Here is a 27,023-nt window from a genome sequence, read left to right as displayed (position 1 = left end):
ATTTTAACTAGATGAGCCTGTCCTTCCCTGACCCCACAGAAAAATACTTTTATTGTAAGGTCATGGCATTTGTTCAGTTAATAATTCATAAACACACTTCTTAAGTCTTCTTCAAGTCCTAGCACTGTATGCTCTAGGTTGTGACAGGAATGTAAAATACAAATAAGAAGCAAAACCAGATGCTAGCCAGTAGTTTAGATTAAAACAGACAAACAAACAAAAAAACTGAACTGAAAGATCAGCCCGAAGGTGTGGTCCCAGCCCCTTCCTTTTACAGACAGGCAAACAGAGGGTCAATTTCACAGAACTTTCCACCAGCAGAACCAGATCTCCCAAGCCTGGCTCACCAAGCAGGGTCCGGTGAAATGTCACTGCTAGTGATGTCAACAGCAAGGGCTCTAGGAATTCAGGGGGGCCTCCTGTGGGTGAGTGAGCAGGAGTGGGGCCTTGGGCTGGTCCCTGAGAGGAGATGGGACTCCAGGGCAGAACACAGACTCTGGGGTATCAGGCAACAGGGGAGGGAGGTTTCAAAGGCTGCCACATCAGGAACATCAGAACCTCACCCCTGTCCAGCACTCACACCTACGGCATTATCACCCCAGTTCATTCCTACAGCACCCCACCCCACCTTCAACCGCTGGGACTGCTGAGCGTGATAACCCTGTGAACTCTGGGCAAGGCATACAGGACCCCAGTGACAAGGGCATCTAAGGTCACAGGAAGGGCCCTGGGAGCCACTGAGGGATGTGGAGACAGGGCCTCTGGAGACAGCCAGGCAGAAGGGGCCTTGTGCTCACGGGGAGTTATGGAGTCAGAGAGGCTTTGGGCTGGAGAGAGGAGAGTGTAACTGGATGCGTGGGACACAGCAGCGCAAGTCAGGGAGGGCAGCAGGCTCTGTGGTTTGGGGCAGCCTCTTCCCTCGTAATCTGAGCCCCTTTGACTGGGAGGCCTAGGGACACTGGGAGATCAGGCTCAGCGGGGAGGGGCTCTGGCGGCAGGTGGCTTTGCGGGGGCAGCACCGTGGTGGTAGAAGGCAAAGCCCCAGTCCTGGCAGAGAGCCAGAGCACAAGGCGGGAAAGCCAGGCCGCAGGCCCATCCTAGCAACTGGGCAGCTCGTGACTGTCACATGGGTAGTAAAGGTGGACCCAGGAACCTGTGAAAATTACTGAGCTGCCTCCAAGGGAGCGTGTTCAGTGATGACTTGGAGCCTGGCTAGAGAGGCTCATGGGTGGAAGGAAATGAGGTTGAGAGAGGAGGCAAGCCTCGAGTATCAGGCTGAGGTGTGTGACTTTAATGCAGGTGTAGGCGGTGAGGACACTAGAGGCTGAGACCTGGTGCTGTTCTCACAGCTGGGACAACACCCGAACAAAGAGTGTGATCCTTACCGTGGTCCCAGGAACTCATGATAGGTCCCACACCAAGTTATATAATCTGGGCTCAGGTGGAAAAAATGAGCACTTAATGGGCACATTGTTTATTCCTTAATTCAGTGCTAATGGAGCTAACTGTGGAAACTTGGATGGACTGAGAAGGCACTCAGGGAACGCAGCAGGATGGGCAGAGAACGGGGAGGGGATCGCAGGGCCAAGTGAGCCAGGACTGCAGAAAGCTATTCCAAATTACTAAGAAAATAAGACCAAGATCTACACACTTTCATAAATTTTTATAGTATTCTACGTGTGTGCATGTACAAAAAATCAACACATTTAAAACCTATTCAAATTGGCTTACATTTGAGAGGGCTGGTTTTGTTTTGTTTTTTTAATTTCAGGCCAAGGGAATCCATGGTTTGAAGCAAGCGCTAGGTGTGTACTGATTTTTTTTTTTAAGTCAAATGTTGCAGATAGTTCCTATTGATTCTACGTAATTGCTTTCATTGATTTTCTTCAACACTTAGCTTATTACAAGCGATTTCCAATTAAATTTTAACTTAATTTACTTTTTCTAATTAAAAAATATTAGCTCCCTGCCCCCACTGCCAGCCTATGGTAGCTCTCCTAATGCTTGCTTGCTGAGTTGCAGTTGAGTCATACTTGCCGTTTTGAAACCTACCATAAATGCATTTGCTTCTGGCTGTTTTCTAGAACTTCCCTATGAGGCCCTCTAATTCTACTCCTATTTTCACCTGGCTGCCCTGCCTCCTCCTTTGCTGAGCAGGCGAGTGTACCCTCTGATGTTAACTCGTTCAGCTTCCCTCATTCGACCCAAAACTCTCCTGATCATCATTCTTCCTCTCCTCATTCCTTCTTGTCTGGAGGAAGATACACTCATACTTCTTTCAGGGTTCAACTCTCATTGGTGCTTCTTATCCCATCTATTCCTCCCCATTTATAAACTCTCCATCCTTACTTCCTCTCCCTGTCCAAGGCACTCAGGACGTACCCAATAAATGCTTGTTGAATAAACCTGTAGCCTGTGATCCAGTTCAGGTACAGCCTGCTTAGTATTCAAGCCTCATTTGGCCTGTTCCTATTAGAGGCACCCCAGGCCCTAAAACAAAGAGACAATAGTGATGGGAAGGGGTGAGGACACTGGTGGACAGCTGAGTCTCTCTCCCTCCTCCCTGTACCCACTCCCTTAAGGAGTACCCTATCACAGCATTTAATGTGCTATAATCGAGGTGAGAGAGTAGCATAGACATATTTACACTACCAACTGTAAAATAGATAGCTAGTGGGAAGTTGCTGTATAACAAAAGGAGATCAACTTCATGGGAGATGGCTTAGAGGGCCAGGACTGGGAGGGTGGGGGGGAGTCGTGGGAGGGAGGGGATATGGGGATATGTGTGTAGATGCAGCTGATTCACTTTGGTGTACCTCAGAGACGGTACAAGAGTGTAAAGCAAATACATTTCAATAAAGAGTTAAAAAAAATTATCCTAGGACTCAGACCTGGGACATTTAATGTGCTATATTGTCATTTTATGTGTTTAAGTTTTTCTCCCCACTGGACAATGAATTTCCTCTAGGACATAGATGTTGTCTTATTAGTTGTAGCTTCCCTCAGGCCTCATTATACAAGAGCCTGGCACTCGTGTACTGAGCCTGGCTCAGTAAAGGTTTAGTGAATAAACCAATAAAAGAATTGATTGAATAATTACATCAGGCTAGCAAACCACTCTGCAAGCAGAGCTAGGAGGTGATGAGGTTTAGCTCAGGGCATGTCGTATTCATCTCGAACCTCCAGGCCAAGCAAGTGCATATTTGTTGAGCACTTAAAATGGCTTTTGAGACAATGAAAGGGGATTCCATCTCCTCACCTCTCCCACTTTAAGATTTGCAGCCAGTTAGGTGTTAACCATATAATCCAACAGGTGGAATCCCTTGAACATTCCTTTGCTGAATGTCATCCAGAGAGCTGAGGCAAGTCTTAGCCCACAGGTGGAGGAGGCGGAGCAAGCAGGTCCTAAGGCTTTATCTGGGGATGATCTGGTCTGAATCAGCACCACTTCAACCAGCACCGAACTATTGTAGGGAGGGCATGTATATTTCTCTAGAGCAAAGACAATGAAGTGGAATTTGTACCCTGGATTCAAAATATGGAAAGAGCTACCAGAAGCAAGGAAGACTCAGTCCCCAGCACGTGTAGGATTAAAGATGGGATCCAGTAGGAGAGTGAGGCATGCAAGCAATGAGATGATACCAGCTGCTTAAAAGTTGAGGAAGCCATTCAGACTCTCAGCCCTTCCTTAACTATGTGAGTAAGAAGAAAAGCATAAAATCAACTTCCTGCTATTCATTTGCATAGATCCAGTTAGGCCAGAATTAAAATGAAGGGCAAATGTTTCACATTGAGAAGTAACTTCCCCTTTCGAAGAGCTGTCCTCTTAAGAAAATGGTTGTAGGCTAAGAGCATTGCCAGAAGGCCCCTGCTTTGGAATAAAGACATTGGGTGGTGGCACTGTATTTCTTGCTCTCTCCAGGGTTTATAGATTTCACCTCCTCCCAAAGCTTTCCTTGGAAAGGTTAGGAGCACCTGATCGTGGGCGTCCTCCCAAGATTTCAGCTCTAACTTCTCTGTGTGTCAGTTTTCTGGTAGGCAGAATTGGGCATGGGATCCAAAAGAAAAACAAATGTGGAGGCATTTCTGTATTCTGTATGTTAATGACAGAATAGGTTGTATGTTTATGGGGCTCGAATGTGCTCTTTTTGTTGTCATCTTTTCTTTCTTTGAGTATTGAAAGATAATCTTTCCCAAAAGTCCTTCTTTATACTTTTACCACTCCCTATAATCAAAGTATTGGGAATTTAATATTTGAGACTTTGGTTTCAGATTATCACGTGGTTAGTTTGGTGGGACATGAAGTACGTCTCCAGGCATATATTTTATTTAGAAAGGCCTCTGAAAGAAGTTTCAGTTCAAAATACACTTATTGAGCACCTATAAATTACAAAAAGTCATTAAGGAAACATACACAGACCACCCCCTACTCCAGCACAAGGCTAACTAGTATATGTTTCTTCTTCAGACTTTTAGAGCCTTGGATGCTAATGAGCGTGATATGGAAAATTAATAGGAAGACAACCACATAATTAAGAAACTGAATTTTCAGTGTTGGTTAACAAATATTAATGGCCATGCCATTTAATAAGGCAGTTATTCTCAATTAAGGTGTATATGTGTGTTATGAAATTTTATATTTGAAAAATGAAAAATGACCTGTTTTCTTCTTAGGACAGACAAGGAAAAGTAAGGCTTGAGAAAAATTGTGGCTGGTGAGAGTTCATAGGATATAGTCCCTAAATTTTCTTTGCATGGTAAGGCCTGTCCCTCTATGTAGCAGAATCTCTGGGAGGTATGAAACGTTTGTTTTGTTTTCCTATGGAGACTTTGTATTGGCTTGTGAAAAAAAATGTTTTTAAGAAAAGATGAAACCAGATTTTTGTCTCCTAAATAATTGGCTTTATCCCCCAGTACTGTCTCTGATCAAGTTGTATCTTGGCTTTCCACTTAACAGATGACACTTCAGATTGTCAAGGACTATTAGAAAATGTGGCTTATCTACCTTGTCTAGTCATAAAATATGTTTTGTTCTTGAGGTGTTTAACTCCTTTTACAGGTTCCAATAATTCCTTGAAGACACCTTTAAAAGACCCTTTGTTTGAGGACAGAAGGGTTAACGTTGGTACAATCTACAAATTTGCAGATACGAGGCAATTAATAAAGTTATATCTCCTCCTTTACCCCAAACATAAAGATGTGGCTTGTCCAGGTGTCTTCTTTTCTTCCTTCTCTCTCTGTCCAGCTAATTCAAGGTCATCAGACCCAAAGGCATGAGGTGAGCAGAATAGCTGACGTTTAGTTAAGGGTATCCTCGTCTAGGCTTGGTTGTAGACTGTGTCCGTGTATGTTTGTGTATGTCTGCATGTATCTGTTTGTGTGTGCACATCCATGCACACACCTTCAATGCTAGGAAAACAGGCTGGTTTCAGGAGACAGAAAGATAACATGGGAGTAACTGTTAGGTCGATGTGAGCTTTGGTGACATTTTCATTAAAGTTCACGAAAACCAATCAGCTCTTCAAAAGACTGACTGCTACCTCAAAATACCTGAGAGTTACGCTGTAAAAGTAGCACAGGACACTGAAAATACCAAATGCTGGTGAGGGTATGGAGCAACAGGAACTCTCATGCACTGCTGATGAGAATGCAAAATAGTACAGACAGTTTGGCAGATTCTCACAAAGCTAAAGATAATCTTACCATGTGGTCCAGCGATCATACTCCTTGGTATTTACCTAAATGACGTGCAAACTACAGTACATCCAAACAATTGGATATTATTCAGCAATGAAAGAAAATGAGCTATCAAGCCATAAAAAGGCATGGAAGAAATTTAAATGCATATTGCTAAATGAAACAAGTCAATCTGAGAAGGTTACATACTGTATGATTCCAACTATGTGACATTCTGGAAAAAAGAAAACTATAGCGATAATAAAAAATAAGTACTTACCAGGGGTTCAGGGTAGGGGGTGGGGAATGAGTAGGTGGAGCCCAGGAGATTTTTAGGGTAGTGAAACTATTCTGTATGATATAATGGTGGATGCACGACATTATGTATCTATCAAAACCCCTACAACACAAAGAGTAAAGCCTAATGTAACTTCTGGACTTTAGTTTGTAATAGTGTATTGATATTTGTTTATCAGTTGTAACAAATGTACCACACTCATGCAAGATGTAAATAACAGGAGAAACTGTGGGGAGAGTGTGGTGAGGGGTCATATGGAAACTCTGTACTTTCTGCTCAATTTTTCTGTAAACTTAAACCTGCTCTAAAAATAAAATCTATTATTTTTCTCATTTAAAAAACTCATACACGGTAGTGTAGTAGAGGCCGTTGAGACCTCATCCAGATCCTTTGCATCAGTCAGTTGCGATCTTCAGCTGACCAGAGACATCCAGCCAAGAAATACCTGAGAGCTTATGGCCTCCTCCAAGGGCAGTTTGGCTGGCTGATTCAGGGTACAAAAGCCAGCCCTTCTGCCTCAAGATGGGACACTTGTGGTGCCATCCATACTCCAGAATTTCTCAGGGGCTCAGGCAGATGCTAGACCTTGGCTGAACCCTTGTCTGCACCTGGCTTCTTCCTTGCTCTGTCTTCTGCCCTCATTGCCTTACACATTTCAACTGAAAGCCCTTTCTCCTTAATTCACTTGCACAATCTGCTTCTGGGAAACCTGGCCTAAGACGGTTAGTACCCAGAGAGTTCCTAGAAAGGATGGGATTCTGGGGTTGGGTCACTTGCTGGTCAAATGGCAATGAGGACCCCAGCGCTGGTGGTAGGTGGAATGTTGAAAGTCCTGGTCCCTGGCCTGTGTAGCAATTCAATTGCTAAGACCTTCCCCGGTGGTGACCTGGGATCAGATACAGGCAGACAGGGATGTACCAGCTTGTGCAATGTCTCTAGCATTTGAGAGGTTTGGGGAAGATATTAACTGTAAGGAACGTGGAACTGGGAGGGTATTGCTAAGCACCGTTGATGCGCTGAAGAAAGTGACAGGCTCAAATTAATCGCCAACTTAAAGCACAGTGTGAGAATCAGAGGGCCTTCTTCCCAGTGTTCAGCCCCTCATTGCCTACAGCAGAGGGCAGTACTTGAGAGAAGGATAAATTCTCAGCCGAGGCAAGTCTGCTGCCTGATTATTTTGGGCCCCTAGTGCCAATAGATGAAGCAGGCAAGTCAGGCCCTGATAGGGAAGATGTAGGACCCTAAAGCTGGAAGATATCTGGTTACATGCCCCTCGGCTGGCAGAAGTGTCCCACTCTCCCTTGTTGGAAGATCGGACCTTCTCCTCCCTGCAAGATTATGCACAAGTCTCAGATGAGACATCCAGTAAGTTCCCTACATACGAACCTTCAAGCTGTGAACTTTCAAAGATGCAAATGTGCGTTTGCATGTCCAATCACGTAAGTTAGTTCACGTGTCTGGCGTATGTTGTCACATGCGTGCATCCTCTACAAGTGGTCGTGCTTTTGTGTACTTTACAGTACTGTATAGAGTACAGTAGTACAGTACCTTTATTTCAACCCCAGGATGTCTGGAAGAAAGTGTAAAAAGCAGCAGTGATGTAGCTGGTGCTGCTGAGAAGCACCAAAGGATAACAATGGAAACAAAAGTGAAAATAATTGAGAGAGTGGAGTGAAAAGAGGAAGAAGTAACAAGAATTGAAGAAATTCACGATGCAGGAAATGGCAAGGGGATTTTCTTTATCTGAGGAGGCACTGTTAGTTTCTGAGGCCCAGAACCGAAACGTAGACAAGTACATGAAGGTTGCAGCAGCCATTCAGAATTCAATCCAGTGCTACCATGTCATCTATGACAAGAAAAAAAGAACTACCACCCAGGCATCACTGGATTGTTTTTTCAAGAGGGATAGAACTGAATCCTGCAAGGAACCAGAACCTGTGCCATCAGCATCAGGCATTGAATGAGTTGTGACCTTAGTCATTATCACACTCCTAGTGACACACGTGGGAAACTTGTCCTCCCATTCCTGCAACTTCAGCCTTAGTGGGTCTGGAGGTTTGGTCTGCCACCTGCTGCTGCAGTTGTCCTTAGGTTATACCCTTAAGTCATCATCTCCCTCCCACTCATTCTATATCCCCTTCCCCCTCATTTGGCACTTCTGCTGGTGACATGCATGGTGGGTGTCCCAGACTCTTGTCTAGCTATTGTTCTTTTACTTGCCCATTTACAGTTACGACAGCACAGGGGTGTACGGGGCGATGTCCCGGTGGATCGCCAGATGTGTTTTCCTCTGCCTCTATTAGGTAGCAGCCTGCCCGCCTCCTGATGATCAGAATCAATGACTTCCTCGAGCATGACGACTGCTTCCTTTGCCTGGGGGGCTTTATATTTTAGTCTTATGGAAAAATTCTCATTAAATCTCTAATGAAATAGACAAGGGTTTGGCTAAACCCAACTAGACACATCAAAGGGCAGCTGGTTGCTGAGCTAGGTGATAGTTTCCCAATTATGAAGTTTCTTTGACCCTAGCTCCTAGCAGCCCTGAATGTCTCAAGACAGCAAGCTTGGACTGCTCTAGAAGCTGGTAGGGACTCTGACAACAAAAAATACAATAAAAAAAAAAAAAAAGTGCTGTGAGAATATGTGGAATCTGAAAGCAAGTAATTGAATGTTCAGGAGTAATTCCCTTCCTCTTGGCTAGAGACTTGTATGCAAAGGAAACGGATACTTCAAATATAGACCAGCCTAGACATCCAAGTTTACACTCTGCGGCCCCAAGCAAAAGATCTTAATCCAGCCTCGTACTGGTGGAAGCATCCTGGAGATCTCACCTGTTGTGAGCTCTGGAGAGCTACTGGGATGAATTAGGTAGAATGTGGCCCTACTGGTTGCCTCCTAGAAGACAGAGAAAGAGCTCAGTGGCACAGCAGACAGTTAAGGGCCCAAGCACTGAGGGCTTATAGACTTCAGCTCCATCTCTTGGGATGAATTACTTAACTTCTCCGTGCTTAAATTCTTTTCATCAATTATTTTACAAAGTGGAAGTAATACTGTATAGTCTTGCTGTGAGAAGTAGATGAAGTTCTTAGGCTGGTGCCTAGATTGCTGTTAGCATATTAAATAGCAACGTTACCCACGTTTGTTCCTCCAGGGAAGGGAAGGAAAGCCCAGGGGCTTACACATTACTTTAAGGCGGCGCTCCGTTCCCCAAACCCCAAGTGAAAATGATGTACTTTAGTTCATATGATACAGTTCTTTTAAAGGAGTAGAAGAATAAAGGAAACTCTAGTTTGAAAGAAAATGGAAATAGTTTGCCCTTTTGAAATCTGTGGGGTAAGAGCTGCCTCTGAACTAGCAGGATCTACAATTGTCCCTTTGTGCCACCTAGTGGACAAGACAGCAAAGGGAAAGCCATAATTTTATCTTCAAAGTCGGTGGTTTACCAAAAACTTGTATTCTGAAGAGAATAGTTTAAACTCACTAATAGGCTCATTTGTTAACAAATTTCCTTTTTTAAGCAAAATAAAATATCATGATTTTAAATGCTCGGGGCTAAAACTAAAATCCCTATTTGAGGATTTGTGGGGTGTGTGCTATAAAGCTCATCCACCAAGGGAACAGAGAATACAGCCCATCCTTATCAGCATGGATTTTCATGGCCCACCTTTCCTATTTTTCCTGTTCTTCTCCATCAGCACTCTTTATGCTTATTCTGTACATGGAGCGGGAGTGCCCAGAGACTCAGGGTACACCTTCCCAACACACTGCTGGACCTGGGCTGGTACCAGGGTCAATCTGCTCATTTTCCAAGAATGCAACTATCACTTGAAATTTTGCCATAATCAACCTGAGTATTTGTCAAGGGCCTGTGTGTTCGGTTTGATTTTCTGCTCTGTGTGTGTGTGTGTGTGTGTGTGTGTGTGTTTGTATGTGCGCGTGCATGCGTGCAGCAGTGTGCTTGAGTTGCACGCTGCTTCCTATTAAAGCCATTTTTCACCTTTAGAATGTTTCCTCCCCCAGATGTTTATGAGGATGAAGACAGTGGCAGACAAATATCCCCAAAATGTGAGTAATAATAGCATGCTTGGAGTGCCCAGAGCTGTTCTGAGACCTTCTCTTTAGTATTACTGTAATTACTATCAACAATAATCATAATGTGTTATTTTTTTAATTCCATTTTACATTATAAGTATTTTTGCTAATCCTTACATCAACACTGCAAAATAGGTATTATTATCCCCATTTAGAAACAAGGAAACTGATGCTCAGAGAGGTTAAGTGGCTTACCTAAGATCACTCAGCCAGTGAGTGAGGGGTAGAGTCAAAACTGCACTGAAGTCTGACTGACTCCAAAGCTCCTGCTCCTACCCCAGGCAATGGGCCTCTCATTCATTCACTCAGGTGCCAGCCCCTGAGCCTGAGATTCTGGGGTCCCTTCAGTGCAGCCACCTCCATGAAACCTAAGACTTAGTACCTAAGATTCTTAGTATCACAGAGCCCATGGCCAGTGAATCCAGGAGGAAGTTCTTAAATGTGGAAATAACAAAGATACAGGGAAAGACTGGCCATGAGCTGCACTTTCCTTCCCTGCAAAACCAGGGACTTTGACAGGGGTGTCCTCCAAGGCTTACAGGTTCTAAGAATTCTGGGTTTCTTCCAGGAGCCATGGGGGATACTGGGTGAATAGGGTGTTTGCTGCCAAGAGTCCAGAGCCCACGGGGGAGACACATGAGGTTTCACCCAGGGCAGATGCAGTTTGCCTCAGAAGAAACTCTCCTTTCAAGGGTCTTGTAAGGAGATTGCAGGTGACCCCACCACCTCCCACAGCCCCTCTCCTCCTCTGTCTCCCAGAATAGAACAGAACAGAATAAAAGAATAGAACAGAGCAAAAGAATAGAATAGAAAGAAGAGAACAGAATAGATGAGGACATCATACACTGTAAAGCTAATATTGTTCCACAAACATTAGTTTTAATTTTGTGAATGTATTTACATGTGTACACTGTGTTGGGATGTAAAGTCTGCACCTCCCTGGGTCACACTCCCAGGAGTGTGGAAAACCCTGCCCTAGACTAAAGTGGGGGCCTGAGGTGCCCCAGGCATCCCCCACCCTCACCATGTGCACTGACAGTCCCCCGCAGGGAGGTGGCATCTGGGTCTGGACAGTGCTCGGAGGATTGGTCCTCTTTCCAGCTCAGGCAAATCCTTACCTGGAGGCAGAGGACAGCCTAGATGACCCTGAAGCAATGCAGTCAACCCGTGGCCGAGTGTGTGAGGGCCCCTCTGGGCCAGTCCTGTGCCCAGCTGAAGCCCCTCCCCCCACCCCTCCTGCAGGGCCCACAGGAGAGAGGGGAAAGCAGCCGCAGCCCCAGCTCATCATTTCACCCCAGGAGCCACTCACCTGAGGATGGCTGGACCTTGTCCTCAGGTCTGCAGTTCCCTGGTTTCCTCCCAGCCCCGCGGCCCCCGCAGGCTGCTGCCCGTGTTCTACGGCTGCTGAGGCCTCAGGGCTCAGCCCTATCCCCAGCCTCGCAGCAGGCGGCTCTGGGGTCCCTGGCACCCGGCGTTGTCTGGGGCACTGAGGCCACGGCCCCTGGAGATGCAGCTCTTCAGTTCATGCGGGGGGTGGTCAAGGGCATGGCTGCTCCGTTCCTCCCTAACAGCCTTCCAGCAAGACTGCCATGCCTCCGTCCTCACTGCTGCTCCTGGTCTAAGGGGACGCAGGTTGGATGACCGCCTAAAGAGGTGTCTCTGGGGGTTACTTGGATGCCCCCCAGACACATCTGGAGGAGGATGGTGGGAGGCACCTCCATGAACCAGTTTTTCCTCTGCTCACCCCACCACGTCCCAGGAGCAGGGATTAAACCAGGCTTTGCTCCTGCATCTGGTGGGGTTTCTGGAAGCCTCCAGGAAGCAGCTGCCTGGCTGCTCCCAGTGGTGTTCGCACAGCCCCACTGCTGTGCTCTGGTGAGGACCCCAGGCCCCAGAACACCCAGCTTGGGGAGCCTCTGGGCAGCAAGCCAGGAGATCCCACTTGCTAGCTGCCTGCTCCCAGAGATACTGTGCTCCACCCCACCCCACCCCAACTGCAGGCTCCTTCTGCTCCCTCTCCTCCACCATCCTCTGCCCAGAAGGCCCTCATCCCCATGCCCTGCCCATGGACCCCTCCCCCAAATTCCCACCTGAACTGAAACTCTCTCCTGTACTCAGATTCCTGCAGGATCGATTGAACTCAGCTGATACTCAACCTGGGGCTCCCTCAGGTCAAGATCTTTCTGCAGATGCTTGCCTCCCTAATCTGACTTGGGAGCACTGTGGAAACAAAGATCATGCCTTTAGAGTGTAGGGTAAAGAGTGGGAATGTATAGGGAATTCTCTGGTGGTCCAGTGGTTAGGACTTCTCGCTCTCACACGCCAAGTGGGTGTGGCCGAAAGAAAGGAAGGAAAGGAGGGAGGGAGGGAAGAGAGAGAGAGAGAGAGAGAGAGAGAGAGAGAGAGAGAGAGAGAGAAAGAAAGAAAGAAAGAAAGAAAGAAAGAAAGAAAGAAAGAAAGAAAGGAAGAAAGAAGGAAGGAAGGAAGGAAGGAAAGAAAAAGAAAGAAAGAAAGAAAGGAAGGAAGGAAGGAAGGAAGGAAGGAAGGAAGGAAGAAAGAAATTGAAAGAAAGAAAGAAAAGGAATGTGTAGATTCCAGCTGCAGTGTTTACAGGCCAAGGGAACTTAGCCAGGTGATTATCCTCTCTCACTTCAGTTTCTCATCTGTAAAATGGGGCTAAGGTCCTGACAGTTAACTTTTGACAAATGCCTGACATCCCAGCAGACACAGAGCAGGCTCAGTATTTGGTGGGATGTGCTGTTCCCCACGGTGTCTTTAACAGCCCTGGCAGAGGACGGGTACATAATGGTGTGGCTGATTTGGTAAATTAATCATTCATCGGAGAGAAAGAGTGTACTTACTGTCCCTCACATTTTCCCACGGGGAGAGCAATGACATTTGGCAGAGGCTGTCAAGGAGATGGGAAATGAGCGGTAATCAGCGGAAAGAAAAGGAGGTAAGGAAGAGAAGAGGGTGGGAAGGAGGGAAGGCAGGAAGGTCGTCAAGCACAAAAAGACAATGATTGTTTTCTTAGAGGACAAGGAGGTAGGGCTATGAACATTATGTGGACTTGCCTTCTCAGTCACAGTTACAGAATTCTGAGCTGGAAAATATCATAGACCCCCCCCCCCCCCACCCCGGCCCAGGTGAAGCAGTCCAGTCCTGGGAGAGGAGGGAGAGACAGGGAGAAGGCATTTCTTGGGACCGATGCTACCCATTACCTCCTGCCACTGACTGCGTGGTCCATCCTCCCACGCCCTCTCTCCCACATCAGGCCAATTTCTTCCCTTTCTTTCCCCAAGGTCGCTCCAGCAGAGAGTTTATCTCCACGGAAAGCTTTGACAATTGTGAAGGTGCAAAAGATTTGGAAAAGGAGAACAGTGCTCTGAGTGTAAATTTATTTCCTTCTTACCTCCTTCATATTCTCCCTTATTCCTGTTCATCAGCTTCTCCTGCCCCCTCATCCTCTCCCCCTTCCCTCTCCCTCCTTTTCATGATTCTCACCCACAAGGACCCGGCCTAATCCAGGAAGCCGAGGTCACCGGATCTGCAAAGTGGCTCAGACCCCCAGCCCAGCACGCCCCGCTGCACCGGCTCCTTAGCGTCGCGCTGGTTTCTGGCCATAATTAGGGGCTCTTGCTGGGGACCTGAGGGGCCCCGTGGGAACGCTGGGGGGCCCCGCGCAGCCAGTGGGGATCGCCCTGTGGACCTGACCCGCCCCCGGCCCCGCCCCCCACCCCCTGCACCACTGTCCCTTCCCTTCCAGCTCTCGGGGCTTTTCCAGTTGGACGACACTTATGAAACCTCCAAGTCTGCTCGGGAAAAGGGAGAAAGCATCCAGGGAGAGAAAGAGGGCGACGGAGAAGACGACACGTGAGTGTGAAGCGGAAAGAAAAGTAAGCGAATTTGTTAGCCTTTGCTCCTCTGACTCTCTTCTTGGAATTTCAGGGCCACAGACAAAACTGAAGAGAGGCTTGGGATGTCCACTGGGTTGCTCGCCCCCGAGGGGGAGACCAGTTTCCGAGCAGAAGCGATGCGGGCGCGGGAAGGGGGCCTGAGGCCGCCCTGCGCAGAGAACTGACACTCCTTCCAGACAACCGAGCCGCCGCGGCCGCCTGCGTTCCGGGGAGCCGCTGCTGGGGGCGCGGGGGCCCGCCCTGAAGCAGAAGCAGCCAGTGGGCCTCGGAGCCCGCGGATCCCCTGCCCTGCCCGGGGGCGACAGGACCATCTGCCCGGGGCCGGAGGAGCGGTGCACGTCCGCGCGCGGAGCCCGCCCTTCCCGGTGCGACCCCGCGGGGAACCTCGCGCCGTTCTCCACGCGCGTGCGCGAGCGCGGGGACTCCGAGCGGACCCCACGGAAAGCTGAAGATGCGGCCACGCGCCTGCGCAGGGAGGCGCGGAGCCCGTGGAGAACCTTGCGCCGCTGGAGACGCGCCTGTGCGAGCGCAGCCGGCTTGGGTGCAGACACTTTGGAGAACGTCGAGCTGCTGGACGCGCGCTTGGGCGGGGACTCGGCGCAGACCCCGCGAAGAACCTCGAGCTGCTCGACAGCTGCGCCCTTTGGAGGTTAGCGGAGTCCAGTGTCGGAGAGCTGAGTCCAGGGTTTCTCAATTGTTGGCACTTTTGACTTTGGGGGCTGGATAATTCTTCGCTGGATAATTCTTGTGCATTGTAGGATGTTTAGGAACATCTCTGACCTCTACCCACTAGATGCCAGTAACACCCCTCACTCACCCACCCACCCAAATTATGACAATCAAAAATGCCTTCAGACATTGCCAACTTTCTCCTGGGGTGGGAGTGGGGAGCTAAGCTGAGAACCTCAGATCAGAGCCTCTCAGAACTCCATAGGGCAGCCCTGTGCTCGTCTCCCTGAAACCCAGCGGGAATGTTAATGTGATACTTGTGTTACTTTGTTCCAGGATTGTTTCCTGGTAGTGAGGGTTGGTTACAAATTAACTTCTGAGATATTTACGTTTAGATTTATTAGTTTTTAAATTAGTTTCTTCGGTTATTTATTTTTAGTTTTACTGGTTAATTTTCATTTGTTTTTAGTTTTCTGTTTAATCTTATAGCTTTAAAGTTACCTGTTTGTAATTATTTTGTCTTTAAAATACTTAAATACTTGTTACTTAGTTATTGAATTATTTTGTTACTTACACTTTGTTTTCAGTTATACATTTCCAAATTAGTTAGCTTTAGGATTATTTATTTTTAATTATCCATCTTTACAATGTTACTGAGTTACTTTCACGATTATTCTATTTTTAGTTATTGGCATTTTAAAATTATTTATTTTTACAGTTATTTGAATAGTAAAAACTCACTGTAAGTTTTTGAATCACTATTTTCAAAATAAAATACATATAGTTATTTTAGGATTTTTTCCCTATTTAGTTTTAGAGTTACTTATGTTCACAGTAATTTATTTTAGATTCTGGGTTATTTTTACATTTGTTTATTTGGTTTGGGTTTTTTTTGTTTTTTAGTTATATGGTTATTATTTTATTTCAGTTGCATTTTTTTCTTTTTTTAGCTCTTTATTAGAATGTAATTTCTTTACACTGTTGTGCCAGTTTTTGCTGTACAGCAAAGTGAATCAGCTGTATTTATACATAGTTGTTGCATTTTTGAGCATTATATTTTGAGTTTTTTATTTTCAGAATTTTTGAGATATTTAGTTTTTGAGTTATTTTCAGGGTTACTTATTCTCAGTTGTATCTTTTAAGTTATGTCTTTGTCATTCAAGTTTTTTTCTATTCTGTATTTTTAGTTATTTTATTTTCAGGTTTATTTTCAGAATTATTCAGTATTAGAATTATTTAGTCCATCAATCAGGATCCAATCAAGAGAGAGACACTATACTAGTTATTTTTTTAAACAGTTCCTTCTTTCTTTCTTTCTTTTTGGCTGTGTTGGTCTTTGTTTCAGTGCATGAGCTTCTCATTGCCGTGGCTTGTCTTGTTACAGAGCACAGGCTCTAGGCACATGGGCTTCAGTAGTTGTGGTACACGGAGTTAGTTGCTCTGAGGCATGTGGGATCTTTCCGGACCAGGGATTGAACCCGTGTCCCCTGCATTGGCAGACAGGTTCGTAACCACTGCACCACTAGGGACGTCACGACACTATACTAGTTATTTTTAACAGAAAGAATTTAATATAAGGAATCCAGCTATTGGAGATTTTAATGGGAAAAAAAAACTGATAGTGAGGTATCATGAAGATTTTGACTATAAGAAGCAGCTACCAGCCCAAGGGCAAAGGGAGCAAAGGGAAGAGGTTGCTGACCCCACATGGCTGGGGGGTCACCCTCTGAGGGGGTGACACTACCCAATGGAACAGGTACCCCAGGAACTTGAAGGTGGGCCTGGGAACTGGATTCAGAACTCTAGAAGGGGGTGCTGCCCGCTGGTGCTGGAGGAAGGGCTGTAATGAGGCTGGTTATGGAAGTGTTGGGAAAATGGTAAACTGTAGCTCCTGAAACCAACTGGGGCTCTCAGGGTGAAGGCCAGTTGCCAGGGCAATGCTGACAGGAGCCCAGGCACACAGGGAGGAGCACAGCCCTCTCCCCTCTGCCAGTCTCTGCTCCTCTGCCCTGTTGGCGGAGCCTGACAGGGAGCAGCTGGCAAAGGAGCTGAATGTCCACAACCACAAAGCAGAGAGCAGAAGGGTGGGCAGAGAGCTGAGCGATCATGGCTAATAACCCTGAGCTCTGGAGCTGTTTCCTTTTAGAGTTTTGGATTTTTGGATTTAGTTGCTTTTGGAATTGTTAGGGTGCTTTGATTGTAACTTTTCACTGGGCAAGGGATCTAGCTGAGTCTTTGGTCCTCTGATTTGTTCCTGGAATGGAGTGAGTCAGCAGACACCTGGGGAGTGTCTCCCACGAGACTCAGGAACATCACTGTAGAATTCAAGAAAACCAGGATACTGTGTCCATAAAGAAATCCTTTGACTGTGTGGCAAAAAAAAGGGCAGAGACTAAGGGACAGACCATCAGGGCAGGGCTCCTTGGCACAATTGTGCAGCAGAGTGTTTTAAATTTTTCAGAAAGTTAAGCTATGTTGTGGGGCCACCCTTCGTGTCCCCTTTCCTAACAACAAAGTATCTTTCCTGGTAGGGTGTGTTTCAAATTGGTAGGATACAATACAGTAAGTCCCCTAGATATGCACCTTCAAGTTGCAAACTTTCAAAGATGCAAACGTGCATTCACATGTCACGTAAGTTAGTTCACGTGTCTGGCATACATTGTCATGTGCGTGCATCCTCTGCTTTTGTGTGCTTTACTGTACAGTACTGTATAGTGTACAGTAGTACAGTATCTTTATTTCAAGCCCAGGATGTCTGGAAGCAAGTATAAAAGCAGCAGTGATATAGCTGGTACTGCTAAGAAATGCCAAGTGATAACGATTGTGTTAGTTGGGTACCTATGCTAATTTTGTTGGACTTGTGAACAAATTGAACTTATGAACATGCTCTTGGAACAGAACTTTCTCATACATAGGGGACTTGCTGTATTTGTTTTTTGCATACAAAAATAAAGTTCTTCCCAAGTCTATAGGAAATCTTATTTCCTTCTATCTGCGTTATTTTCCAACCCACATTGTTCCATTTCTACCGTAAGGATATTTATTTATGTATGTATTCTCTCCTTTCATTTAACACCTATTTCCTGAGTACCCCTACCCTAACTGTGAGAGACCAGGGAGGTATGAAGATGAGTGAGAGGTCCCTCAGTCCAGTTGAGGGAGACAGATGTGGAAACAGATCATCACAACACAGTGTGACACATACTGTGTGGGCACACACCTCTGCCGCTATGTGATGAGGTTGGTTATGGAAGTGTTGGGAACATGATAAACTGCAGCTACTGGAACTGAAATACAGTTTTGAAATTTTTAGACTTCTTAAAAACCAGGAAAAAACATAGGGTGACTCTTCTATGAGTGAAATTTGTGTCATCTTTCTATTTGGGTAAATGGAAAAGCATCCAAAACCATCAGATAAATCCTCCAGCCTTCTTTTACTAATTGTTCAATTCATCGTGTTGCCTGTTGTCCACTAGAGGGACTCATTTCAACACATTGCTGAGGAGCAGGAATGCTGTAGCCCAGGTGAAAGTGCTCTGGGCCCCGATCTGTAAAATCTGGCAGGGGTCTGAATCCACACTAAACACCAGCCATGCATCATGAAGTGATTAGAAAAGGTAGAGATCCTCTAAACCAGCATTTCTCAGAGTATATTTTGCAGAATAGGCAGAAGAGTGTAAGAGTTCACTGAGTTAATCCCACAGTGAAAAAGAATTATCTAAAATTAAACACACTTTAAAAATACTACATATTCTACTCCTCTCTTGGTTGATCCAAATTAGTAGATTAAAGAAGCTGAGAACTGTTTCAGGAAAGAAGTCTATATACTTTTGTTAAACTCATGATTTCCCAAATTTATTTGAACAGAATGCTTTTCTTTGTGGAATATAATATCGCATGTGTATTAGTAAAGGGAAAGACTAAGCTGCTGTAACGAAGAGATCCAACAATATAGTGACTTAAAGAATATTTCTGTCTTGTGAAACAGCCTGGGTTGGGCATGCAGGCTGCTCTGCTCCACACGGTCATTTAGTGTCCCAGGTTCCTTCCTTCTGGATTTTCTGCCATCCCCTAGAGCATTGTCTTTGTCTACATAGTCAAAAGCAGGTCTCAGGAATGTCCAATTTCCAGCTCACAGGAAGCGGAAGGAACGTGGAAGATATGCACATGCAATGTTTTAAGGCCCAGCCTGCAAGTGGCACACAAAAGCTTTTTATATTCCCTAAGTGGAAGCCCTGTTGCATGGCCATGCCAAGCTACAAGAGGAGTTGGGAAGCTAACTAGGAAGCCACTGCCCAGCTATAACTTTATTACTGTGTGTCAGTGTTGTTGCCAAGAAAAACCTGGCCTCTGTTCACCGATGCCAAATAGAAATACAGAGACAGAGCTCTGGAGGAGTAGAAAGGAATCGCTTTATTACTCTGCCAGGCAAAGGGGGAACACAGTGGCTAGTGCCTCAAGGACTGTGCCCCCCTCTCTGGGGAATAGGGAGAGGGCTTATAGTCGGGGCTCAGGGTCAGGGGTGGGCGATAAGGATCAAGGCAGTAAGAGTCTTGCATTCTTTTGATGGGTGGGTGGTGAGCTAAGTAGGAGTCAGCATCATCCACCTTCAGGTGCACCTGGTCTGCGGTCTACCTGCTTGTGGGCAGCAGACCATCATTAACTTCTTGCACCTGGAGGGGGTTTCAACGTCTGCAAAATAGCTCAAAGGTATTGTTGTGTTTATTGTTGCTGGGGAAACAAGACCTTGCCCTAAGGCTGCTCTTGCCTGTTTCTCCCAGGTCTCGTGCAGCCCCTCCCTTCATTAATTAACAACTGCTTGAATCTGCCCACTGGAACTTAGGGAAGGTCATGGAGGCTGAATGAAGGCTGTTTTTCTATAATCAAAGAAATAGGGGACACAGGAAGGCTTTGTGCCCAGGAGCCCCACAGGGCGCTTCTCAGTATCAGGGTCACCCAGCCAGCCTGCAGCAGAGGAGGAACTAGAATCCAGATCTTCCAGCTCCCAGGCCAGGATTCTAAGTTACCACACTAGCATTTGCTTATCAGTCAACAAGTATCAAGTGTCTTTTGAGTTCCAAGTTCATTGTCAGATGAGGATAGAAAGCTTTTTAAAATATAGTTTCACTGATCCTCTATAAAATATTTGTCAGTTACATCTTTAATCAGATAGCAGTTTTTGTTTATGGATAAGCTTTTCAAACATGGCTATTATTAAAGTAGCAAGAATTGTAGCTTTATATCATACTATTTTAATTTGCCAGAGAACACATACCATGGAAATTAACAAAAGGAACAGAGTGGAGAATCTTGAAATGGACCCAAATACCTCTCAGAATTTAAGAGTATAAAAAAGGCATTTCAAATTAGTTCTGAATCAAAAAAGATAAATTATGTGTAAAAAGTGATGTTTGGACCAGTGGATAGCAATATGGAAAAAATAATAGTAAGTTTACCTCAGCCCTTAAAATCATTCAGATTGATTGAAAACTTGGCCTCTGTGCACCAGTACCAAACTGAATCTCAGAGACAGAGTTTTGGGTGAAGTAGAAAGAATAGCTTTATTGCTTTGCCAGACAAAGGGGGACACAGTGGACTCCTACTCCTCAAAATCTGTGTGTCCCCAACCTGGAGGTATTTGGTGAGGAGTTTTATAGCAATAGTTCAAGGGTGGGGTTGCTCATAAGGATTGGGGTATGTGCAGGACCCACATTCCTTCAATCTGGCCTCAGGTGGTTTCTTGAAGAGCTTCTCTGGTTCCTTTAATCTGGAATAAAGAATGCTAACTTCTTCCATTTGTTGGGGGTTTTAGTTCTGTAAAGAGCTCAAAGATATTGTTATGTGTATCCCTTGAGGTGGAACCAGGACCCTGCCCCAAGGCTGCACTATTGTTTCTTGTCTGCTCCTCTCTTGTCTCTGCATCCCCTCTGCCCCCCAGCTTCCCTGAGTAGCAACAGTTTGAAAGGCTTCCATGCCCAGGAGCCCCACAGGGTCCTGCTTGGTTTCACTATTGTTCAAGTTTGTGACTTAAAGAAATCAGGTAAGTCAGAACATTTTTAAAAGAATCTTGAATAGGATAAAGTCTTTCCAGGCCGAAACTGAAACCAGAACCTACAAAGGAAAATCTTGACAAATTAAGCTATGTAAAAGGCAAAAACTTATATGTAGAAACAAGAAAAAATTAAAACTCAAAAGGTAAATACATTTTCAAAACATATCACACAAGACTAAAAGTTCCTTGGTGTATAAAGAGTTTTTATAAATCAATAACAATGGAAAAAGAAATGGGCAAAGGACATGAATATACATAGGAAAAAAATTCAAAATCCAGTAAGTATATGAAAAGAGGCAAAACAATGATATATCATTTTTCATTATCACACTGTCCAACATTTAAAACTTTGATAATACCCAGTGTTGGAGAAGGTATAGGAAAACCAGCACTCTCATACACAGTTGCCAAGAGTGTAAATTTTACAGAGTAGCATTTTAGAAGACAATTTGTAACAGCTTTCAAAAATTTAAAATAAACGTGATTTGATCCAGCAATTTCACTTCTAGGAATTTATTTTAATGATATACTCATACAAATGAACAAAGAAATATATGTACAGTTGTTCATTTTAGGATCACTTTTAACAGGAAAACCAGTAATGAGACATGAGAAATGACCTAAATGTCTGCGGTAGTGTTAAAATTTATCCCCAGAGTGAGACTCCTTTCAAAGAGTGGAGTCAAATTACCCTCCCTTTAAGCGTGGGCTGTCCTAGTGAATAGAGGATGTGGTAAAAGTGATGTTCACTGACTTTCAAGACTGGGTTTTAAAAAGCATTTTGGTTTCTTCCTCATTCTTCCTGTTGGATTACTCACTGTAGAAGAAGTCAGCTACCGTATTGAGAGGACACTAAAGCAGCCCAGAAGAGAGACCCATGTGGCAGGAACTGAAGCCTCCTGCCAACAGCCAGGTGTGTGTGAGCCCCTGGAAAGTAGTTTCTCCAGCCCTAATCAAGCCTTCAGATAGCTTCAGCTCCAGCTGATGTCTTGGCTGAAACTTCATGAGAGACCCGGAGCCAGAAGAACCCAGCTAAACCACTCTTGAGTTTATTACCAGAGGGCCATGAGATAAAGGACGTTTGCTGTTTTAAAGCACCTAAGTTTTAACAATAGATAACAAATATATTAAATAATAAAAAGCTGGTTGATACAGTATGGTACTGATATATGATGGAACTCTACGCAACTATTGAAAATAATAGTGCATGGGTCCTATTGCCCCATATGTCCAACAGAACAAAAGCAGATCCAACTGCCAAAGAACAGGCAATAAACACACCCTTACAGGGCTGGTAAACCCAACTGCAGCTGGGGAGAGATAATGGAATAAAAAACAAACCTCTGGGGCTTCCCTGGTGGCGCAGTGGTTGAGAATCCGTCTGCCAATGCAGGGGACACGGGTTCGAGCCCTTGTCCAGGAAGATCCCACATGCCGCGGAGCAAATAAGCCCGTGCGCCACAACTATTGAGCCTGCGCTTTAGAGCCCGTGAGCCACAACTGTTGAGCCCATGTGCTGCAACTACTGAAGCCCACGCGCCTAGAGCCCGTGCTCCACAACAAGAGAAGCCATGGCAATGAGGAGCCCATGCACCACAACGAAGAGTAGCCCCCCACTTACTGCAACCAAAGAAAGCCCGCACATAGCAAAAAAGACCCAACACAGCCAATAAAATAAATAAATAAATTTATTAAAACAAAACACACACAAAACAAACCTCTGATCCTGGAGAGAGGTGGGAATATGTGAAGGTCGCACCCCCTCAAGACCCAGGGACAGAGTGCCAGCCTGTCTGAGACAATCAGAACAGAGCACCTCACGGCTCAGTCTCCAGCACCAGGCTGACAAGCACTGACTATCAAGTAGCGGTGGCATCTGCTGGGAGAACTACAAGGGCATGGAGAGAGAAACTCTGACACACATGAGGGAAGACCTAAAGCTGAGGCTGGAGCACATACTGAGAAAAGCATTTGGGCAAACAAGGCCATACCCTAAACATAGGAAACACTTCAGGAATTTGAAGTGTGTGATGTACTTAGGGTAACTGCAGCAACAAACCGAAGGATCTACACAAAGGGGTGAAGAGTGCAAGAAATGGTAATCACACGAGTAAGTATTGAAGCTTTTTCCCCTTATTATTTACATCTCCTTGAAAGATAATTGACTATTTAAATAAAAAGAGAATAATATGTTGCAGTGTTTATGAAATATACAGAATTAAAATGTATGACAAGAGAACAGAGGCCAAGAGGGGAGAAACTGAAGTACACTCTTGTAAGATTCTTCTATGTGAAGTGGTATAAAATCATTTGAAGATACACTGTGATACCTTAAAGATATGTCCCATAAACTCTAAAGCAGACACTAAAATAACATGAGAGAGTTATAACCAATAAGCCAACAGATGAAATAAAATGGAATTTTAAAAAAACAACTAATCCAGGAGTTAGTAGAGAAAGGAGAAATGAAACCAAGAAGAGGTAGGAATAATAGAAAACAGGTGCCAAGATGGTAGATATAAATGTAACCATATCAATAATCATATGATTTGAACACCCCAATTAAAAGAGGGTTGTTATCAAATTAAATATTTTAAAAATAAAAGAAGAAAAAAGACCACCCTCGTGACCTACGAGAAACCCACTTTAAATATTGTTAAACAAGGAGGCCTTTAGACTGAGGTGGCTTTGATGCCTTTGTAGGCTACATAAGCAAAATGAAACCTACGCCTGAAATGCCTCAAGGTTAAGAAACTGAAACCTAAGGACAACCAATCACAAACAGCCAGCTTGGATTTCTCAAATAATACAACCACTGAAGCTATAGCCAATCAAATAATTTCCTTGCTTTGCTTCTGCCTGTTCTCTAGAAAAGTCTTTCCCCTCTCTTCTCTCAGTGGAGCTCTCCCAATTACTTCTGGTTTGGCCCTGACTGATTTGAATTGAGTTTTGCTCATAAACTTAAAAAGGTTTTAATAGGCCTCATTTTATCTAACAGTATAAAGACACAAATAGATTAAAAGTAAAAGGATGGAAAAAGACATCCCACACCATCACTAATTAAAAGAAAGCCAGAAGGACTATGTTAATATAAAAACAAAGTGTGTCTCAGGACAAAGAATATGACCAAAAATAAAGATCATTTTAAAATAATGAAACGGCTAATCCATCAAGAGGACATACCAATCCTAAGTGTTTACACATTGATAACAGAGCTTTGGAATCCACAAACCAAAAAACAGAACTGCAAAAACAAATAAATCCACAATTATAATCTGATATTTTGACTCCTCTCTTGTAAGAATTGGTAAAACCACAGAGAAAAAAATGAATAAGAAAATAGAATACTTGAACAACACTGTCAACCCATTTAACCTAATTAACATTTATAGAACACTGAATCCAATGACAGAAGAATACATACATTCTTAAGTTCACATGGAACATTTAACAAGACAAACCATTGTTATGGGCTGAATTGTGTTCCCGCCCCTCCTCCCATTGTTTGGTCCCATCCTATTGATGGTGATGCTCTTGGCTAGGAGCTAGGAATGCCTGAGGCACTCACCCAAGCTTGTGGGGCCAGTGTTGGGGCTGGACTGGCCCGTGTGATTCTTCTTATGATTGCAGTACACACTTCAGCAAGAAACCCTCAGGGAACTTTGAGGAGCAAGATTTACTACTCATAGGTCCTGGGGAGTACACAGCACACTCAAGGGCCACAAAGCAAGGTTACAGGTTGAGAAAGAGAGCACAGACCTGGGGCTCTGCCTTTATTAGGCCCAAGGGCGGGGTGTCTAGTGTTTCACAGGTTCGCTTTTTATTGGCTAATTTAAAGCCTAAGAGAGGGAATTAGGGAATCGATAGGGAGACTCTAAAAGAATGTTGAAGAACAAAGTTGGAGAGCTAATAATACCTGATGTCAAGGTTTATTGTACGAAGCGAGAGAGTGGCACAGACATATATATACTACCAATGGTAAAATAGTCAGTGGGAAGTTGTTGTATAACAAAGGGAGTCCAACTCGAAGATGGAAGATGCCTTAGAGGACTGGGGCGGGGAGGGTGGGGGGGACTCGAGGCGGGGCAGTCAAGGAAGGGAGGGAATACTGGGATATGTGTATAAAAACAGATGATTGAACCTGGTGTACCCCCCCAAAAAATAAAATAAAATAAAATAAAAAATAAAAAACAACCCTAAAAAAAAAAAAAAGGTTTATTGTAAAGCTACAGCAACCAAAGCAATTTGATCTTGACATGAAGATAGAAAGTTATATCAGTGAAACAGAATAGACCCATATACATGTAGACAACTGATATTCAACAAAGGTACAAAAGCAATAGAGTGAAGAAAGAATAAGTTTTTCAGCAATCCACATCTCAAATCACAGGGAATCCTCAATAAGAGGTTTCTTATCAGAAACCATCAAGGTAGTGAGATGATATAGTAAAGTGCTGAAAAGAAAAATGCTGTCAATTAAGAATTCTATATCCACAAAACTGTCCTTCAAAACTGAAGGAGAAGTTGAGACATTCCGGATAAAGAAGAACTGAGATAATTTGTCACTAACAAATCTTCTCTACGAGAAATGCTAAAGGAATCCTTCAGAAATGAAGAGTTACTAGACAGTAACTCAAATCCACGTGAAGAAATGAAGGGCACCAATAGATGTAACTACACAGGTAAATGTAGAAGACATAAATGCATATTTTTTGTTTGTCGTGGTCAGCTCTGTAACAAATTGCTATAGACTGAATGGCATAAACAACAGATTTCTCACAATTTTGGAGACTGGGCAGTGTGAGATCAGGGTGCCAGCATGGTGGAGTTTTGGTGAGGGCCCCATTCCTGGCTTGTAGAGGACTAGCTCTCTTCCTCTTCCTATAAGGGCACTAATCCCATCATGAGGGCTCCACCCTCATAATCTAATTACCTCCTAAAGTCCCCACCTTCAAATACCACCACATTAGGGCTTCAATATATGAATTTTGAGGGAACACAAACATTTCATCTATAGCACTGTTTGTAACTCCTTTTTCTCTTATCTGATGTAAGACAACTTCATAAAGCAATCATTGTAAACCCATGATGGTGGGTATATTATGTATAAAGATGTAATTCATATGGCAATAACAGCAAAAAGGAGGGGGAGACAATGGAAATAGATAGAAGCAAAGTTTTTATATACTATTGATATTAAGGTAGTATTAATCCAAACTAGATTGCTATATGCTAAGCTGTTCAGTAATCTTCGAGGCAACTACTAAGAAAATAACTCCCCAGTCCCCTCCAGTCAGGCTTATCACCGTGCAAGAGATTTTGCTCCCTGTGGTCAGTAGAAAGGGCACAGAGAGGCCATGATGCACATTCTAGCCTGTTATGTGATGTTGGGTGGTTCATTTTCCACATCAGTAAAGTAGGGATTAAAAAAATCTACCCTGTGGAGGTGCCAAGTACATTAAACAGTGTCAGGTACATAGTAGGGATTTCTTATATGGAAACTATTATTGATGCTGTTATTATTGTTGTTATTATTATTATTATTATTATTATTATTATTATTATTATTGCTATTCTCCAACTTTCCAGATCCTCTACTACCATCAAAGTCTCTCCAAGGTTCAACCCCCACAAAGTCATCTCTGACTATTTCTTTCCTTGTCTAGTGTGGCTCTAAGTAGCAAACAATTGATCAGTCACTCTCTGGCTATTTATGTCAATAAATGTTGTTCCTCAACTAGGCAGTAAGCAGCTTGAAAGCATATCAGAGCACCTCTTCAGCGGTAGTACAGTATAGTACTTAAAATCCTAGACTCTCAAACCAGACAGGATTCATAGTCCAGCTTCTTCATTTATTACCTAAGTGACTCTGGGCAAGTCACTCTCTATGCTCAGTTTCCCCATCTGTGAAATGGGACAACAGTAATATTATAGTGCCCACACAGAGTGGCTGTGGGGCTTAAATGGAATAAGAAGAGTGTCTGGCACATAGTATCTGCTTAATTATTGTCTGTTGCATAAATTGACTCAAAGTCCAGAATCCTAGACAGGAAGTAGCTGAAATTAGGTCGACTGACATAAGTTAATCTTCACGTTCCACCATAAAAATTCAATTTGGAAATACATCGCTTGCTTTGGTAAATTTGCTTGATTAGAGAAACATAGTAAGATAAAAATAGTTGCCTAACTTGTTTTTTTTTTAATAAATTTATTTATTTATTGGCTGCATTGGGTCTTCATTGCTGCACACAGGCTTTCTCTAGTTGCGGCGAGCAGGGGCTACTCTTCATTGTGGTATACGGGCTGCTTCTTCTGTTGC

General features: G+C 44.2%; 2 protein-coding genes across 2 annotated transcripts in view; both read left to right on the top strand.

Moving 5' to 3' along the window:
- The window catches only part of MCF2L2 (MCF.2 cell line derived transforming sequence-like 2), a 277,613-nt gene extending 263,451 nt beyond the window's left edge, over positions 1–14,162 (top strand). The window contains exons 26-29 of the mRNA XM_057738080.1: positions 9,995–10,039; positions 13,369–13,457; positions 13,833–13,939; positions 14,015–14,162. Coding sequence (XP_057594063.1) covers positions 9,995–10,039; positions 13,369–13,457; positions 13,833–13,939; positions 14,015–14,147 — 374 coding nt within the window. The 3' untranslated portion in view covers positions 14,148–14,162. The remainder of the gene's footprint in view (positions 1–9,994; positions 10,040–13,368; positions 13,458–13,832; positions 13,940–14,014) is intronic.
- A 379-nt stretch (positions 14,163–14,541) lies between these two features.
- The window catches only part of LAMP3 (lysosomal associated membrane protein 3), a 47,811-nt gene continuing 35,329 nt past the window's right edge, over positions 14,542–27,023 (top strand). The window contains exon 1 of the mRNA XM_057738086.1: positions 14,542–14,632. The gene's annotated coding sequence lies outside the window, so the exon portion shown is untranslated. The remainder of the gene's footprint in view (positions 14,633–27,023) is intronic.

This window comes from Hippopotamus amphibius, chromosome 6, assembly GCF_030028045.1.
Source record: "Hippopotamus amphibius kiboko isolate mHipAmp2 chromosome 6, mHipAmp2.hap2, whole genome shotgun sequence".
Lineage (NCBI taxonomy): Eukaryota > Metazoa > Chordata > Mammalia > Artiodactyla > Hippopotamidae > Hippopotamus > Hippopotamus amphibius.
The sequence above is the reverse complement of the archived record's forward strand: the minus strand, read 5'-3'. Positions and strand labels throughout refer to the sequence as shown.